Source organism: Myotis lucifugus, unplaced genomic scaffold, assembly GCF_000147115.1.
Source record: "Myotis lucifugus unplaced genomic scaffold, Myoluc2.0 scaffold_39, whole genome shotgun sequence".
In the NCBI taxonomy this organism is placed as follows: Eukaryota; Metazoa; Chordata; class Mammalia; order Chiroptera; family Vespertilionidae; genus Myotis; species Myotis lucifugus.
The window spans coordinates 526,828-545,571 of NW_005871087.1; the positions used below are offsets into that span (position 1 = coordinate 526,828).

An 18,744-nucleotide genomic window follows, 5' to 3' on the forward strand; every position below is an offset into this window, starting at 1 on the left:
TGTTGTTGTTTTTTTCAAAGACAGAGCAGACCGATGCTGAACCCATGAGGTCCAATCCAGGCATCTTCTAGGCCCATATAAGAAACCCGTTCAGGCCCTAGCCAGTTTGGCTCAGTGGATAGAGCGTCAGCCTGTGGACTGAAGGGTCCCAGGTTCGATTCTGGCCAAGGGCACATGCCTGGGTTGCGGGCTCAATCCCCAGTAGGGCGTGCAGGAGGCAGCCAATCAATGATTCTCTTATCATTGATGTTTCTCTCTCTCTCTCCCTCTTCCTTCCTCTCTGAAATCAATAAAGAAATATATCTAAAAAAAGAAAAGAAAAAAGAAACCCGTTCAGGGAGGCGCTGGGTGGTCACTGAGTGCAGCCCGCACACCGGGGTTTCATGGTAGGAGAAACCAGCTCACCTCTTTGTTTTTAAAGATTGGTGTTGTTTCCGTTGAAGTAAACAGTTTAATAATTCGGTTCTACAGCCTTCAACCAAAGCGAGGTGCTGACGATGTGGATCATACTATCCCTGGGGTTTCTTCCTCAGGGGACATGGCTAGGATGGGGGTGGAGGTGATTTTCAATCCCCAGTGAAAAGAGGCCAAGTTCAGAGAGTGAATGAGAACACCACCACTACCGCCACCACCACCACCGCCACCCAACCCTGTGTGGAAAAACATCACCCACACAAAGCTCAGCCCAGACTCAGATGCAAAGGCAGAGGACCAGGCGGAAGCTCCACAGGCCACAGAGGTGGAGTGAGTCAGATCCCCCAGCCCAGCCCTGGCCCTGTGGTGATCTCTGTGCATCTCCTCACACACTGGGAAGGTCAACTGCAGCCAGGAGCTTCGGGGGAGCTAAACAGCCGCTGGGTGCACCACCCCCATGATTCAGGAGCCCTGGGGCTGGGCGTCCACCCTGGGTCCCCCTCTACTTTGTAATCCTGTCCTATGACCCTCTTCCCCACGGACTTCAAAAGGAAGTCTCTCTGGTGGAGTAGAGGGTGGGACCAGGGAAGACAGGAGAACCCCGCATCCCATGAGCTGGGGTGCAGCCATCAGTGATGCCAAGAACACCGACTCCTTTGGCCACGCTGCCCCCTGGGAGTACAGACTCTGCTGATGTGGGCAAATTCCGCCAAAGCCACAGGAGTAGGTTACTGTCTTGAGCTGAGTAGCCTAGATCTTGGCATGAGGACTTCACGTGGGTAAAAAAGGAAGTGCTCTCAGGAGAAGGGAAATGGGGAAGGACAGTACCGCATGAGAAATAGGGTGCATCACATTCCCCGAGGCTGGAACAGTGAGATGGGGGGGAAAGGAAGCTGGAAAAGCAAAAACGTGTTTTCTACCACCAGTGACTCATCCTCATACTAAAGCCCCCAAACTCGATGTCCCTTCATTCCTTTCCGGGCCATTGTGGGGAAAGCCCTGCCTCCTGCCTCCATCCCCGGCGTGTCCCAACTAGACTAAATGGCTTATCGGAGGAGGGAATAAGGTCGAACTTAAAAAGCTCAGATTCCAGAACCCCACACTCTCCTGTTTTTCTCCAACCTCAAAGGTGGCTCCTTGTTAGTCCTCCTGGTGGGATTCTCATTGCTCATGGGGATAAAAAAAAAGATTAAAATCTGGAAGAGCAGAAAGGTCAAAGTAGGTTTTCGCGATGATCATCTTTTAGTATTTTTCTTATTTAAAAAATAATATTGGTTTTTTTCTGGGGGGGAAAATTGGAAAGACTGGTGAGAAAGATAGGTATGAACATGAAGAAGGCGGGTGTGAATATGGGGAAGACAGGTGTGAAGATGGGGAGGTAGGCGCAAACACAGAGAAGGCAGGTGTGAACACAGGGGAAGCAGGTGTGGTCACATGGAAGGCAGGTGTGGTCACAGGGAAGGCAGGTGTGGTCACGGGGAAGGCAGGCTCACCCCTTGTTATATGTAGTGAGAGACGGAGCTTCCCTTTCACTTCAGAGAATAAAGAGAAGGCTTTGAGGTATCAACCACTTGGGCAGTTGGGAAAAGGAAGGCAAAGAATCTGTGTTTCCTGAACATCGACGGGAAGTGTCCTTGTCTCCTGTGGACTAGCTGGTCTCCTCCAGCTCCAAGAGGTCATCCACGTATTCCACCACCTCTCCCTGCAAGAGACAACAAGACGCCTCTGCTGAGTGGGCTGCCTGGCTTTAAAGTGCGGGGAGCAGAGACTGTTTCCCAAGAGGCCATTGTGGGGCCCCTGCTGGGGCCATAGCAGCCCTTCGCCCCTGCCCTGGGGCCCAGGGGACCTGGCTTCTCCCTGGGAGGGGACCTGGCTCCCACTCCATGTGACCGTGGAGTCAAGTGCCCCCACAGATGCCCTTGTGTGAGGTGGGCAGTCCAGCCACCTCCAAAAGACCCTGCTCGACACCCCCCTTCTGTGCCTCCTCCCACCTCTACCCTCTCCCGTTAGCTGTTGCCCCACAGGAACACTTTCGATCTGTTCCTTGTCTGCCTTGATCACCAGACCACGGGCTTTTTGAGACCAAGACCTGGGTTACTTTTTGGAACGTTTCCTCATCGGTGACATGAGAGAGCTGTACTGAATCTTCATGACAAAAGCAGCCAGCGAAGTAGGAATGGAAGGGGGGTTCCTCAACCTGACAAGGGCGCACCGAGATCCCGTTTCCTAGGAATATAGTGGTGGTTTACGTCTTCTTCCATCTGGTTGTCTTTTACTTATTTTTCTTTGCTAATTGCCCTGGCTAACGCCTCCACGACAATGTCAGATAGAAACGGAGAGACTGGGCACCCTGTCTTGCTCCCAATCTTAGAAGGAAAGTATTGGTTCAGCATTTAGTATGTTGTTAGCGGTGGGGTTTTTCGTGTTTTTGTTTTTGTGGTGCCCTCTGTCGGTCGAGGAAGTCCCCCTTCTATTCCTACTTTGTTGGGTATTTTTATCATGAAGGTTCAGTGAAGCTCTCTCATGTCACAGGGGAGGAAACAACTTCAGAAAGCTAGAGTGACGTGCAGGATGACAATATCAATATGACAAATCAACTGTCTTTCTATACACTCGGAATAAGTAAAGGAAAAATGAAAATAAGAAAATAATTCCATTCAGTTAGCATCACGAATAACAAAATTTGCCCTGGCCAAGTAGCTCAGTTGATTAGAGCATCATCCTGATACACCAAGGTTGTGGGTTTGATCCCCTGTCAGGGTACATACAAGAATCAACCCATGGCCCTGGCTGGTTTTGGCTCAGTGATTATTAGAGCCTCAGCCCTCGGACTGAAGGGTCGTGAGTTTGGTTCCCGGTCAAGGGCACGTACCTCGGTTGCAGGTTCAATCCCCAGCCAGATGATGTGTTTCTCTCAAATCAATGTTTCTCCTCTCTCTCTCCCCCTACACCCCCACTTCTTCCCTCCCTCCCACTATCAAAATAAAAATAATAAAAATATTAAAAAAGAATGTTTATTATTGCCCTAGCCAGTTTGGCTCAGTGGATAGAGCATAGGCCTGCGGACTGAAAGGTCCCAGGTTCAATTCTGGTCAAGGGCACATGCCTGGGTTGCAGACTCGATCCCCAGTGGGGGGCATGCAGGAGGCAGGCAATCAATGATTCGCTCTCATCATTGATATTTCTATCTATCTCTCCCTCTCTGAAATCAATAAAAACGTATTTAAAAAAATGTTTATTCTTTAAAAAAATATCAACACATGAATGCATCAATAAGTGGAACAACGAAAAGTCAATGTTTCTCTCTCTCTCTCAAATCAACAAATTAAAAAAAAAAAAAAGAGCCCTAACCAGTTTGGCTCAGTGGATAGAGCATTGGCCTGCGGACTCAAGGGTCCCAGGTTCAATTCCGGTCAAGGGCATATACCTTGGTTGCGGGCACATACCCAGTAGGGAGTGTGCAGGAGGCAGCTGATCGATGTTTCTAACTCTCTCTCTCCCTTCCTCTCTGTAAAAAATCAATAAAATATGTTTTAAAAAAAAAGAAGAAGAAGAAAGGCTTATCAATTTCCCCTTAAAAAAAAAAAAAGATGGTTGGAGGCTCCCATGGTGGGTCCTGGAGCACCTACTATGCTCCGTGCTCCATGCTCCGTGGGGAAATGCGGCGCTGCAGCCTGGGTTCCTAGAAAGCCGCTCTGCCCATGCCAGCGCCGACTCCCATTAAAACGCCCACAGACACCGCGTGTCTCAAGGTCCCCTTCTGTTTCTTATTTCAGGGATGACTCGCCTTCCAGTGATTTTAGCAAAGATGTGAGTAATATTTTCTCTTAGCCAGACGTGTGCTAAACATGAAAACTTACCTCATCATCATCCATTATATTCTCCTGAGCAAAGTCATACAGCTCTTTCTGGAGCGTCGTCACGTTGAAGAACTGAACCGCTTCCTGTTCAGACACAGACAGGGAACAGTTTACAGGACCAACCTTTTAATATTAGGACCAGGAGTGGGAGGAATAGGGCATGGGGTTTCTTTTGGGGGTGATAGAAATATTTAAAATGAGGTAGTGGCCATGGTTGCACAACTCTGTGAATATACTAAAACCAGGACTGGTGCCCCTTCCAAGGGTGAATTTTACTGTATTTAAGTTATATCTCATTAAAAAAAAACAGCAGCCAACCTCTAGTGAATGATTGTGTGAGTGTGTTTGTAGGTGTGAAGGAAGATGTATGACTGTGTGTGTGTGTGTGTGTGTGTGTGTGTGAGAGAGAGAGAGAGAGCGTGAGAGAGAGAGAGAGAGAGAGAGAGAGAGAGAGAGATTGTATGTGTGTGTGTAGGAGTGAAGGAAAAATGTGTATGTAGGTGTGAAAGGAAGATGTATGAATGTGTGTGTGTGTGTGTGTGTGTGTGTGAAGGAAGATGTATGAATGGCAAACCAGGACCACATACATACCGGTAAATTCCAATGAAAGTACAAGTTAAGAACAAAGATCATTTAGAAAAAACCTTTTGAATATAATATATAATCCATGGAGTTCCCTAACACAATTTGAAGCTGAGTTTGTCCAGTGTGGGATTAAAGGATGGTCCATGAGTAAACAAGCCCAACACGAAGCTATTAAAAATAATAAATAACAAAGCAGGTGTATAGGTGTGACATGGAAAATGTTCATGACCTGCTAGGAAGACAAAGCAAGCTGCAAAACAGTATGTAAAGTGTGAGCCTGTTTCCGTACAAATAAATAAATACGGGCTGTACAGATGACTAAATGTGCAGCTATAAGGCAGGGGGTAAACAGAAAGTATGGAGTGACGAGGGAACACTTTTACTTTCTGAGTAAAATGTTTCTGTAATGGTTTGAAATCTGCAGAATTTTCACTGGTTTAAAAATCAGAAGACAGCAGTAAAATGTTAGAGAGCAAAACACAGAAAATAAAATGAGTTTCCTTTCATTTTCCAATAACCCCTTCTCTTCAGGTGCAAAGCAGTCTCCTGAGAATGAAGAGGAGGAAAGGCCCTGGCTGGTTTTCTCAGTGGTTAGAGCATCGGCCTGTGCACCGAAGGGTCTCGGGTTCAATTCCCAGTCAAGGGCACGTACCTGGGTTGCAGGTTCGATTCCTAGCCCCAGTCACTGAGCCTGCAGGGAGGTAACCAATTGATGTGTCTCTTTTGCATGGATGTTTCTCTCTCTCTCTCTCTCTCTCTCTCTCTCTCTCTCTCTCTCTCTCTCTCTGTATCAAAATCAATGGAAAGAATATCCTCAGGTGAGGATTAACAATAGATAGATGATAGATAGATAGACAGACAGACAGACAGATAGACAGACAGATAGAGGAGGAAAGGAATGTGATGGCCGGTGCACTGGCACTTACTGGTCTGGGCTGGAAATGCTCGTCCGACAGGCCCCACTTGTCCCTGTGGTACTGGTAATACACCAGGTTCTGCTGCATGACCTTGTCGTTGGGGTCAAAGAGCAGGTAGCTGACCGCGCAGGGCGCTGCGTTCTTCAGGTCACTCACTGGGGTTAGGGAGAAAGAGGAACAGGACATCAATTGCTCTCACCTGCCACCCTTCCTTACAGCGCAGCTTCCTAAAGGAAAAGGAGGTGCATGAGCCCCTTCCGGCAGCACCTCCTTCCAAAAGCCTGCAACCAACCAGGATCATCCCTGGGCGGGCAGGTCACAGACAGGGTCTCCATGGCAGCCTGGAGTTTTGAAACCTGGAAGCTCCTTGTTAGGCAGATGCCTTTGCAGAAATGCCTACTATCTTCCACCTCAGGCTCTGATCTGAGCTGGTCTCACACCCGTGGAACCGGAGAAGCCTGGGGCCCAAGGCCTAGAATCCGTGGGGCTGAGGAGAGTGAGGGAGGATGTGCTTAGCAAATGGGCCTCCCCGTTGGGGTCCTCAAGTGCCCGGGTCCCATTTGGATGAAACCACAATCTCCAGATTCAGGTGGGCCCTCCGATAGCTAAACCAAACCTAGAAAACCCAAAAGGACGGTGGACTCTCCAGGCTGGAAGAGATTTGAAAAGTCACCTGGGCCTGGCCAGTGTGGCTCAGTGGATAAGCATCGACCTATGAACCAGGAGGTCATGGTTTGATCCCCAGGCGGGGCACAGGGCAGGAGGGAGCCAATCAATGATGCTCTCTCATCATGGATGTTTCTATCTCTCTCTCCCTCTCCTTCTCTGAAACCAATAAAAATATATTTAAAAAAAAAGTCACCTGGTCTTTTCATCTCCTGGAAGCAAGGTTCCCTCCAGCCGCCCTCCTTAGAGTTGCCCCACCTACAAGGGCATGTACTCAGTTGCAGGCACATCCCCAGTGAGGGGTGTGTAGGAGGCAGCTGATTGATGGTTCTCTTTCATCGATGTTTCTGGCTCTCTGTCCCTCTCCCTTCCTTTCTGTAAAAAATCAATAAATATTTTTCAAAAAGTCACCTGGTCTTTTCATCTCCTGGAAACAAGGTTCCCTCCAGCCGCCCTCCTTAGAGTTGCCCCACCTACAACAGCACAGGAGTTTAGGAGAGGTTGGGATGTGTCTTAGGGCTGGGGACAAGGAAGAAGGCACATTCCACCCAATTTACAACCCAGGAACACTACCAGTACCTTTGCTAAAGCTCTGGGTATGAATAAATCATGCCGCCTCGTGGCTGTTTCTGGTAACGACAACTTTAAAACCAGCCTCTTATAAGCCACTTCTTCACAAGGCCCAGAAAGGGGTCAAGTGTAAGTAACACCACCAGCACTCAAGAAATTAGTGCAGTAGGTAAAGTTATGTCCACTTGGAATGTTCTGACTGATAACGTTCAGGCGAAGGGAGGACCAATGGGAAGGAAACTGTAACAGTCAGAAAAGTAAGGCCCATGACGGGGAGGAAGGGGAGTTAACGACAAAAAGAACAAACACCTTTATAAAGAGTTTGCTCTGTGCCAGCGTGTGAATACCCTCAGCATTCCATGTCTAGCAACTGCTTTAATCTTCACCACAATCGTATGAGGTCAGGGCTATTGTCTACTTTACAGCTGAGGAAACTGAGACACAGAGAAGTGACAAAGCTAGAAATTGCACCCAGGCAGTCTGGTTCCAGGGTCTGTGGGCTGAGTCACTATGCATGCTGCCTTTTTGTGCAAAGCATGCAGTAGGGCTGATGATGTGACCTCGATGGAGTCTCCCAAAACCACAGGCACAAGTCATTACCTCTCTTGTACAGAGGGGGAAGCCGAGTCTTAGAAGGACGAAGCCCCTTGTGCAAGATCTCCATAGAAGAGGATTACTTACACTTATAATAAGCAAACTGCAAATAATGATACATGGTAGCCACAAACTTCTCCACTGGGTAGCCTCCTATCACTGGGGTGAGGTTCCCTTCACACTGGAGCTTGCATTCCAGAACTTCTACGTAATGATCTGAAAGAACAGATAAATGTTCAGAGCCATGCACGCATTACTTTCTTTCTTTCTTTTTTTTCATTAATGGTCCTTCTGCCCCACCTCCCAACTAATAAAGGTAAAAATGATAAATGATGAAGGTAACATATTTGCAACACTTATGATGAAGGACTCAAACCTTTAACATGTCAAGTTTCTTAAATATTAACAAGAAAAAGACAAATATCCAATGTAAAAATGGTCAAAGAGATCTGAAGAGAGAAGAAATGATAAAAAAAAATGGCTCAAACATTGTGAAAAGATGCTAAATCTCATTTATAATTAAGAAATATAGTCCCACCTAAGATCATTTAAACTGTTATATTGGCCAAAATTTTAACAATATGATGACACCCAGTGTTAGGGAGAGAATGGTGAGACTTACACTCTCATATTCTGTTGGTGGAAGCAAAACAGGAACAAATTTTTCAGAGAGCAATTTGGCAAAATTTATCAAAGGTTAATTTCCTCTGACCCAGTGGTCTAGTTCCGGGAAATTTTCTATAGACAGAGCCACACATAAGCACTGTTCAAAACAGCAAACAAACATGGAAATAACCTAAATGCCAATCAACAGGATGGTGATTAATAAATTATGGTACATATAAATCTATATAGACTTTAAAAGAGATTAGGAGGACCTAAATATAATAACATAGAAAGATATCAAACACTACATTTCCCAGACTCCCTTGCAGTTGAATCGGGGCTATAGGACTAGCTGTGCCAATGATATGAGAATAGCGACAACGAAAAAACGCTATTACTGGGCCTGGTTCCCCAAAACCGCCAAATAATACTTGGCCCCCTACCTTTTCTCCCTTCATGCAACGACAAGCAAAGACTCCAGAAAAATGGTACACATCTTGTTAGAAAGGCACTCTCTTATATTGCTGGTAGGTGTACAAAATGGTAACAAAATACTATATAATTTATGGAAACATTTACTCTTTGAGCAATCAATCCCACTTAAGTTGACTTTGAAAACACACCTCCATAATTAGAATAAAAAGTCTAAAATGTCCCATTGTGGTATTATATGAAATAGCAAAAGATTGGAACAACCCAAATGTCCATCAGATAAGTGAATAAACTGTAGTATATCGCCCCCCTCCCCACACCAATAAAAGTATTCGGCAGCAGTAAAAAAGAATGACACAATCTCTGTATACTCGTTAGGATACATTGTCAAGTGGAAAAAACTAAGAACAGAACAGTATATAAAATATGGCACCTATTCTATATGAAAGAAGCAGACAAAAAAATAAGAAGGAAATAGATTTGTATACACAGAACCTTTGTAGAAAAACAATGATTCAGGCAATAATCCTCAACAGAGGCTAAGTCAGAGGAGTGGGGTGGTCGGGGGGACAGAGTGTTTTGATAGACAGCAAGTTGTACCTCTCCACAAATTCCTTATTAATCTCGAAAGGAAAAATAGTAATTATATTGTGGAGACACTGGAAGCTGAAAAGAACCTTAACCAAATGCTCAAAAACTAGCATCACCAATAAGGGGCAAACAGACACCACCCACATCTGGATGCGATACTGAGGAGGACACTTCTGTAATGGTCCAGCCAAACACGCACAACCCAAATGCAATTGTGAGGACACATCACAGAAACCCAAACTGAGGAATATGCTATGAAGGGACTGCCCTACATTCTTAGAAAATACCAGTGGCGCCCTAACTGGTTTGGCTCAGTGGATAGAGCGTCGGCCTGCGGACTGAAAGGTCCCAGGTTCGATTTCGGCTAAGGGCATGTACCTTGGTTGCAGGCACATCCCCAGTAGGAGTTGTGCAGGAGGCAGCTAATTGATGTTTCTCTCTCATCGATGTTTCTAACTCTCTATCCCTCTCCCATCCTCTCTGTGAAAAATCAATAAAATATATATTTAAAAAGAAAATACCAGTGGCATAAGAAAAACAAAGAAAGGCCAAGGAACAGCTCCAGATGAAAAAACACGACAGAAACAAATAATTAGGAAACATGATCCTTGGCTAGAATGTACCAGGCAAAAAAAAGTTGCTGGAAAAGATACCACTGGGACAGTTGACAAAATTTGAAAATGGACTGTAGATAAAAGCATTGTACCAAGATTCAGTTGCCTGAGGTTAGTAACTGTACTGTGGGTATGTAGAGACTATTATTGTTCTTAGGAAATACACTGAAGTATTATGGGTTAAAAGGTCATGATGTATGCAACCTACTCTCAGATGGTCCTGAAATAAAAATAATTATACACACACACATTGGGAGAGAATGAAAAAGCAGCACACTCAATGTCAAAAATCAGTGAATCTGGCCCTGGCTGGTATGGCTCAGGTGGTTGGAGTGCCGTCCTGCACGCGGAAAGGTTACAGATTCGATTCCCGGTCAGGGCACATGCCTGGGTTGCGGGTTCGATCCCTGGTACATAGTGGATTGTTATACTCTTCTCTCTATTTTTCATATATGTTTGAAATTTTCCACAACAAAAAAGTTTTGGTAAGGAAAAAAAAAAAAAAGAAAGGAAAAAAGGTACTCAGTGGAAAAAGAGATACCTGAGCAAAAGAAAATGATTTAAAAAACCCTAGATTCACCAGACCACAAGATTTCTAGGAGCCTTTAACCACTAAAGTGCGCAGTGACTTTCAAGAGGCAGACAGTGCTCACAGCTCTTTCCCAGACTTATCTGACGAGGGAACCCTTTCTATGAGGTGCAGTTCTAGGCTCAGTGTTCCCCAAACCAACTTGGGAAAACCTTTTACGGCCATTTCCCATTTTCTGGAGCGATACTGCCCACTAGTGGTTAAAGAGAAAACCTCGGGCAATCTGAGCTAACTGCGTGATGTAAATTTTCTTCATTCTCTCCTGTGTTTTCTAAGCTTCCTATAATGAACATGCATTGTTTTATAATCAGACAATTTCCTTCCAAAAGTTATCTTAGTGACAACTACTTAGAGCAGCGGTTCTCAACCTGTGGGTCGCGACCCCTTTGGGGATCGAATGACCCTTTCACAGGGATAGCCTAAGACCATCAGAAAAGACATATATAATTACATATTGTTTTTGTGATTAATCACTATGCTTTAATTATGTTCAATTTGTAACAAGGAAAATACATCCTGCATATCAGATATTTACATGACGATTCATAACAGTAGCAAAATTACAGTTATGAAGTAGCAACGAAAATAATTTTATGGTTGGGGGTCACCACAACATGAGGAACTGTATGTATTAAAGGGTCACGGCATTAGGAAGGTTGAGAACCACTGACTTAGAGGTTCAGTATACTCTTCGTTCTGCCTTTGTTTGTGCTGAAGAATTTCCAGTATTAGAGTGATCTCAGTAACGTGAGGCACGAGGTACTCATGGGCCCATTTTTATTTTCCCAGGACCCCCGACCAACCTGCTATGGAAAGATAGAAATCCTTGAAGTCCTTGATCTCCCTGGCACCCTCGCAGGCTGCGAGACACTCGTAAAAGGCTTTGAAGAAGTCGGGAAGGGCCAGCTCCATGTCGGTGATGGACGTCCTCCAGTTCTCACCGTTGTATGCCCGCACGGCTCGAATGAACAGGCTCTGGAAAGCAAGGAGAAGCTAATGAAACTCCCAGACGTGAAGGGAGAGGGCCCTGTCCTCCCAGAGGAATCAGACCACCACAGGGCTCCATTCTCATTCATTCTGAAGAAACCACGCTGACCCTCATTAAATAGGAAGCCAGTTAGTGACTTATTTCTGTCTAGCTTTTTCTACCCTGTGTACAGTGGTACGCGTCTTTTTTTAAAAATATATTTTTATTGATTTCAGAGAGAGGAAGGGAGATGGAGAGAGAAAAAACCATCAATGAGAGAGAGTCATTGATCAGCTACCTCCTGCACGCCCCGCTACTGAGGACTGAGCCCACAATCTGGACAAGTACCCTAACCAGAAATCGAACCCTGACCTCCTGGTTCATGGATCGATGCTCAACCACTGAGCCACACTGGCCGGGCCAATGGTACGCTTCTTATTTCATTTAATTCAAAAGGTAGCAAGTGCTTAATAATAAAATTAGGTTCGAGTCAAGGATAAATCGGAAACTATAGTGAAAGAAATCAGAGCAGCAGTCCCCAGGGGGTCAGGGTTTGGGGCAAAGGCAAAACAGACATGAGAGAACGTGTTAGGGGAGATGAAAATATTCTATGTCATGATGATGGTGGGAGTTACAGGACTGCATATATAAGTCCAAACTCATTGAATTGTACATTTTAAATCTGTAATTAAAACTTAAATAAATTATACCTCAATAAAGCTGATCTTAAAAATTGAATCCAGGAAAAGATATAAGCTTGAGAGCAGGTGTCAAACACCTGTCCCTAACCGTGCAGTAATAAATAGGGAGGCCTTCCACCAGCCCCAGTTCCTGGGGAGGGCAGGCAGCCATGTGCCACACAGAAGAAACTTCATGGAATTTCTGCTCACTGTTGACCAGATCGGGTAAAAGAGAAGTAACGAGGGCTGAGGAAGCAGCGTGGTCTCACAAGAAATAAGTACAGATTTCGGATACACGAACAGACCTGCTAACCTGGAGGGGCCAGGACAGCCTCAGCATGCTCTCCTGGAAAACTAAAGGGACCCCAGGAAAGAGACTTCACACACTACGTGTGAGGGTCACCACTACTGAAAAGTGAGCTGGCAGGCTGGTCACACGGGAGGAAACCCTGTAGTCAGAGCTTGGGCTCCCCTGGCTCCCCCTGGATACTTTCAACATATCCCTGTGTTTCCAATCCTGCCCTGCCTTTCATTAATATTCATGTCCCCAGTGCCTGAGTTCAACAGGCCCATACCATGGTAAGTGCAATGGTGAGAGGGGTTGGGGTCTTCCTCTTCTCATTGTCCTCATTAATTCTCAGCAGAATTCCTCTTTGCAGATGCATAGATCTAAGTAGCTTCTCACCTGTCAAGTCTGTCCTCCTAGCCTCGCTATTCCCTTTCCACTTTAATCTATAATAATAAAAGCATAATATGCTAATTAGACCGGACGTCTTTCCGGATGAAGCCGGGGCTGCGAGGGAAGCCCGGGTCCCGGTTGCAGAGGGAAGCCGATGCCAGCGGCCGGGAGAAGGAAGGCCCACTCTTGTACGAATTTCATGCATCAGGCCTCTAGTAGGTATATATGTTGTGTGTATGTGTTTGTGTTTAAAAATATGTCTCCTAGTTTCATCAGAAATGGAAACTTATGTTTCTGATTCTTGTGTCTTGGTCATTTTTTGGGATGATTTCCAAGACTTGTCTTTATTTTACCGTCTTAAAACTGAATAATCAACTGACCATATTTCTAAAATGTAGCACTGAAAGGAAAGGTGGCTTTAAAAGCATCATGGAATGTAAAATCTCATTCGTAAATGGATCAGATTTGTGCTTAAAAAATCAATCATTTCTATTGTCATGACATTCATCAAATGTCATCAAAAGTCACTAGAAGTCCTTAGATGTCTATAGTTGTTCAATGAGATACGCTTCTTCAACAATTCACATTGCGACTGACCAGTGTGCAAAACTCCAAACATACCTCGTACGACTTGGTTTCCAAGTCTTTGATGTAGTCCTCGGCATCAGGCAAGCTCTTGTAATAAGCCATGTTTTTCTTCATCATTTCATCATCAGGATGCTTCAGTAGAAAGGTGTGGGCAGCTGCTATGGCTTTTGGAAGATTATTTGCCTAAAGTAGAAAGAAGAAAGACGAAAGCCACTCAATGGATGGTGAGCAATGGCTTATGCAAAACTAGAAGGTCTATTGGATCTTTAGCAACTTAGTGTTTCTACACAATGTTCCCAGCTTAGGGTTCGGTGACTCCCATGGCCCATTAAGACTTGGTCCAGCTACTCTGGTGAGTGTTTATTCCCTGAAGGTGACTAGATGGCCTCTGTGGGCCTTTCACAATCTACTTCCCCTGCCTCCATCCTGCTCCATACCCCAAAAGGCTGGCCTTTATGGACCATAACAATAGACTCCTGCCTGGCCGGTGTGGCTCAGTGGTTGAGTGTCTTCCTATGAACCAGGAGGTCACTGCTCGATTCCTGGTCAGGGCACTTGCTCAGGTTGTGGCCTCGATCCCCAGTAGAGGGCGTGCAGGAGGCAGCCGATCAGTGATTCTCTTTCATCATTGATGTTTCTATCTCTCTCTCCCTCTCCCTTCCTCTCTGAAATCAATAAAAATATATTTTTAAAAAACAAAAACAAAAATAGACTCCTTTGCCCTCAAGATTCCAGTGGGATTCATCAATGAGGAACCCCAATAGGAGACTAAAGAAAGGGAAGAGTGAGGTTGGGTTATTTAGTCTCCTGGTTCCCTCCCTGCCTAGTCACCTCGAGCTGCTGTTGTCCCTTAACTGAAGGTCATAGCTCCTCTCAAGGTGACCCTTTCCATACATACATTCTCTCTCCTTCCAGGTTCTTTCCTTTGCCTCTTTGGCCTAGGAATGGTCAACACTCCACTGTTAACCAGCCTCTGTAGCTAACTGCCTTATTAATAAATGTCCCTCCAATCGCCCAAATGACTACACCACATCTTTCCTGCCAGTCTCTGACACATCAATATTTTCCTAAGTCTCTCACAGAACCTGCTGCTTCACCTGCTGCTTCACCATTCTCTCTCTCTCTCTCTCTCTCTCTCTCTCTCTCTTAAATAATTTTTATTGATTTCAGAGAGGAATGGAGAAAGGGATAGAAACATCAAAGATGAAAGAAAATCATTGATCGGCTGCCTCCTACATGCCCCCCACTGGGGATTGAGCCGAAACCCAGGCATGTGCCCTGACCAGGAACTGTGACCTCCTGGCTCATGGATCAACACTCAACCACCAAGCCACATTGGCTGGACCTCACCATTCTCAATGACTGTCACCACCTGCTCACTTACTCGTCCATTCACTCAGCAAGCATTTTCTGAGAGCCTCCTACATGCTAGGCACTGTTCTAGAAAGTAACAAGGGGCAAAACAGAGGGTGTGTGTGTGTGGGGGGGGGGGGATGAGTCCCTGTCTTCATGTACTGTACATTTAAATAAGTTCTCCTTATCTCCCAGCAAACTCGATGTCGCCTGTGTTCTGTCTTCCCACCTTTCACACCTCTCTGTGGGCTCAGCTGATGTGTCCATCTCCCCCTCCTCACTATGATCCTGCTAGGACCCAGCAGTGTCATTCCTGTCTGCATTCCTCGTGCCTGGCACACCTCCTGGGACAAGGCAGGACACAGCATCAGTGATTGGACTTGACATTATGACCACATAATATTGTCATAAAATCCATTCCCATTTTCTTCTCTTTTTCCCTTTCTCTTCTCCACGGTTAGGCAGTGGCCACCTGATTCTGCGTTTTACTGCTTCATGGGAGGTAACTTCTGGTCAGAACGCAGAAATGACTCTGACAAAAGCCCTGTGCTCGTGAGAGACCTTGGCAAGTGTGAGGAATGAAGGAAGTTGGGAGAGGGAGCTGTGGGCAGAAGCTGGCTGGCCTGAAAGAAGAAGGACAAAGAGAGAATCAAAGGGTAGCACATATCCATACGAAATTCCCCCAGAATTGGAGCCAAGTCGTTTAAAACAACATTGATGGCTGTAATAGCGAAGCGCTGGGTGGTGATGTTTTGAGGACGCCAGTCAGTGGCCGGTAGTGGGACGGCGTTGAAAGCGTTCTGCAGAGTTTTACAGTCCTGGCCGGAAAGAGGCCAGCCTGGCAGTGGAGGGAAGGAGGGGGTCGGAATGCAGCCCTTTTACCGCGTGTGCCAGTGGAATGAGGCTCTCAGTCTCAGGAGAGCACCTAGAAAGAGGGGCGTGGAGGGGGCTTCTTAAGGCCTCTCACTTGGGACCTGAGTTCACAAAACGGAACCCCCTCCTGAAGAGCAAAGGGTACCCATTCACTTTAACTCAGCTCTGCCAGCTGGGACACAGGCCACATCTTGGAGAAGGTGGGTGGGAGCCCTCCCCTGCCACGGGTTCCTAAGAGAGAGACAGCCACCTGCATGAAAGGACCCCCCGCTACCTGCCCAACGAGCCACTCCTAAGTCGGTGTGGCGGCAGGCCTTCTGAGTTTGGGAAAGGGTGGTGCCTGCAAGGTGGCCAGTGCTCTCTGCTTAGAGTTCAGAGTCATTAAGGATTTGACAAAGCACTGCAGCCCACTTTTTCCTTGGCCTGTGGGGAAGATAAGCATTTTTTAAAATATATTTTTATAGAGAGAGAGAGAGAGAAAGAGAGAGAGAGAGAGAGAGAGAGAGGGAGAGAGAGAGGGAGAAAGAGAGAGAAACATCAATGATGAGAGAGAATCATCAATCAGCTGCCTCCTGCACGTCCCCTACTAGGGATCCAGCCTGCAATCTGGGCATGTGCCCTGACTGGGAATGGAACCGTGACCTCCTGGTTCATAGGATGACGCTCAACCACTGAGCCTCGCCGGAAGATGAGTATTCCAAGGAGATGGTGGCCACAGAGAGAGCCCACAGCGAGTGATATACACCTAAGGCAGGCTGGAGACATGAAATCTGTAGTGGGCTTGAGGACTTGAGGGCTACACACCTGGAGGGTGGCCCCTTCTCTGTAAGATCACACATCCACGCCTCCTCACCTCTCTCTGACAGTCTGAACTCACCATCCCTCCCCATGTGTTCAGATCAGACACTCGTCCTTAATCACTGAAACAGTGACAAATCAGACTGGCACAGAAGCATCCACCCAAATCCTGTCTCTAGCCTTTAGGTGTCTGGTACAATGTATGTGCCTGCCAATAGTCGTTTTCTCTCTACCCAGAAACAAAATTTGAAAATATAAACATCATTAAGAAAAAATAAAAAAACACACCATACAGTATCACCACCTAAAATCTGTGATTTTCAGTTGAAGCAAGGAAGATTCTTCATATTTATTAATTAAATTCTTAATGTTTTTCTGGAAGAGATCTCAAAATACTAAGACAGATGGTATTTTACTGACTTTTAAGTGACTGTTACAAGATTATTAAAGGGTTCTGAAGAGAAGCTATGAACTTCCTGACCTTTGAGGATGACACGATGAAGGAGAAAACCCAGGCCTTAGAGGTCACATTGAGTAAAATGCTCTTCCCTTCCTCCCTACATCACTTGATTCCATTTGATCTATACATTAAAGAAATCAGAGCTTTTGCTATTCTCAAGTCTTAAAAATAAAGTGTTTCCCCTTTTGATTATGTGCTTCAATTTTGGTTCTGACTGCATTTGCCAAAAGCTATCCAAAAAAAGAGAGAGAATTAAACAAGTCATTTTTAGCTTAAAAAATAGTGCTTGAATGAACCAGTCATCATTTTTCAATGTCCTGTAAATTTATTAATCTTATCCCTGGTTCCATCTTAAAACTTTTTTTATTGCCAGGACAAACAGCCACAAAACTCATATCTATAATAATAAAAGCGTATATGCTAATTAGACCAGACATCCTTCTGGACGACCTTCCGGGTGAAGCGGGGGCTGCGAGGGAAGTCCAGGTCCCGGGTGCCAGAGGGAAGCCGGTGCCGGCTTCCAGGGGAAGGAAGGTCTACTCTTGCACGAATTTTGTGCATTGGGCCTCTACTGTTATATAAAACTATACTTGAGCATAAAATAACCCAGCTTTCACCCTAGCCGGTTTGGCTCAGTGGATAGAGCATTGGCCTGTGGACTAAAAGGTCTCGGGTTCAATTCCGGTCAAGGGCACATGCCCGGGTTGTGGGCTCAATCCCCAGTAGGGAGTGTGCAGGAGGCAGCTGATCAATGATTCTTTTTCATCATTGATGTTTCTATCTCTCTCTCCCTCTCCATTCCTCTCTGAAATAAATAAAAATATATTAAAAAATAATAACCCAACTCTCCTTCTATTTGGGGTTTAGTGCTATTTTATTGCTCATGTGGCTGTTTCAGTGGAAATATGAAAAACAGACCTTGCAGGCCAAAGACTCAAATCAAAGTTAAACAAAACAAAACAACCAACTTCTCCCCTCCAGAGTCTGGCAATTGTCATGCATCTAATTTTGCAGTCATTAAAATAAACGCAATTATATTGTTTTTAAAATCGTTTCCAATGAGATAAAGTAGAACCTGGGCTCTCTTGGCAAAACCCAGAGAAGACCTGCAAAGTTAAAGCTTCTTTATCCAGTAACAGGGAATTCAGCCCATTCTTAAAACTTGTGGGTCTCCAAGGATAGAGAACTGCAATTTGAGGCTATTTTTAGCCAGCAATCACAGACAGAATCAAATCAGCCGCAAAAAGGAGCAAGACAACTGTGTTAAATTAAATTCTAGAGGACAGACAGACATCAGAGAGCGCCAGCCCTGATGAATCAGGGCTTCGGTCTGCTCCTCCAGGCAAGGATGTGTTCTCCCCTTTCCTGGCCTCAATTTCCTCCTTTTTATAAGGGACCAGGCGGCTCCTCAGGCCCTCTGCTACTGAAAGGGACTTTAATGGCACGTACTGAAAGCGGAGTCTGTCTTCCAATAATAGGTAACAACGACCAGGCAGTTGGTTGCGCTAGATGTCCTATGCACGTATTCTCTGCCTTAGAACAACCCTTCAGGAAAGGTATTTCCTTCTCTGCGATGAGTAAGGGCGACGTGATTCGGAGGCGACCTTTGCCAAGGCTGGGCGTCTGAGAGCTGGGTCCAGAGAGGGCGGTGGAACCCGGCCCAGCACGAAGGGGGCGGGGCCTGGTCCGGGGGCGGGGCCTGGGGCGGGGAAGGGGCGGGGCCCGGCGCCGGGAGGACTTGCCTTGAAGTAGGCGAACTGCAGGAACTTGTAGGGCTCCCGGCGCTGGAATTCGGCCAGCACCTCGCGGCTGGGCTGCGACTGGCGGAAGGCTGGCAGGCCCTGCTTGCAGCGCTTGAGGCAGTTCGCTCGGCGCAGCAGGCCCCCGAAGAGGCGCAGCTCGGGGTAG

At 46.0% G+C, this 18,744-nt stretch overlaps 1 protein-coding gene across 1 annotated transcript; it reads right to left on the bottom strand.

Annotated features, from left to right (window-relative positions):
• Positions 1–431: 431 nt before the first annotated feature.
• On the bottom strand, positions 432–18,738 carry CRTAP (cartilage associated protein). The gene is made up of 7 exons (XM_006087627.2): positions 18,579–18,738; positions 13,386–13,535; positions 11,242–11,413; positions 7,694–7,822; positions 5,786–5,931; positions 4,275–4,358; positions 432–2,116 (listed from the first exon to the last, which is right to left on the bottom strand). The coding sequence occupies exons 2-7, from the start codon at positions 13,467–13,469 to the stop codon at positions 2,063–2,065; spliced, it is 669 nt and encodes a 222-aa protein (XP_006087689.2). The 5' UTR covers positions 13,470–13,535; positions 18,579–18,738; the 3' UTR covers positions 432–2,062.
• Positions 18,739–18,744: the final 6 nt, after the last annotated feature.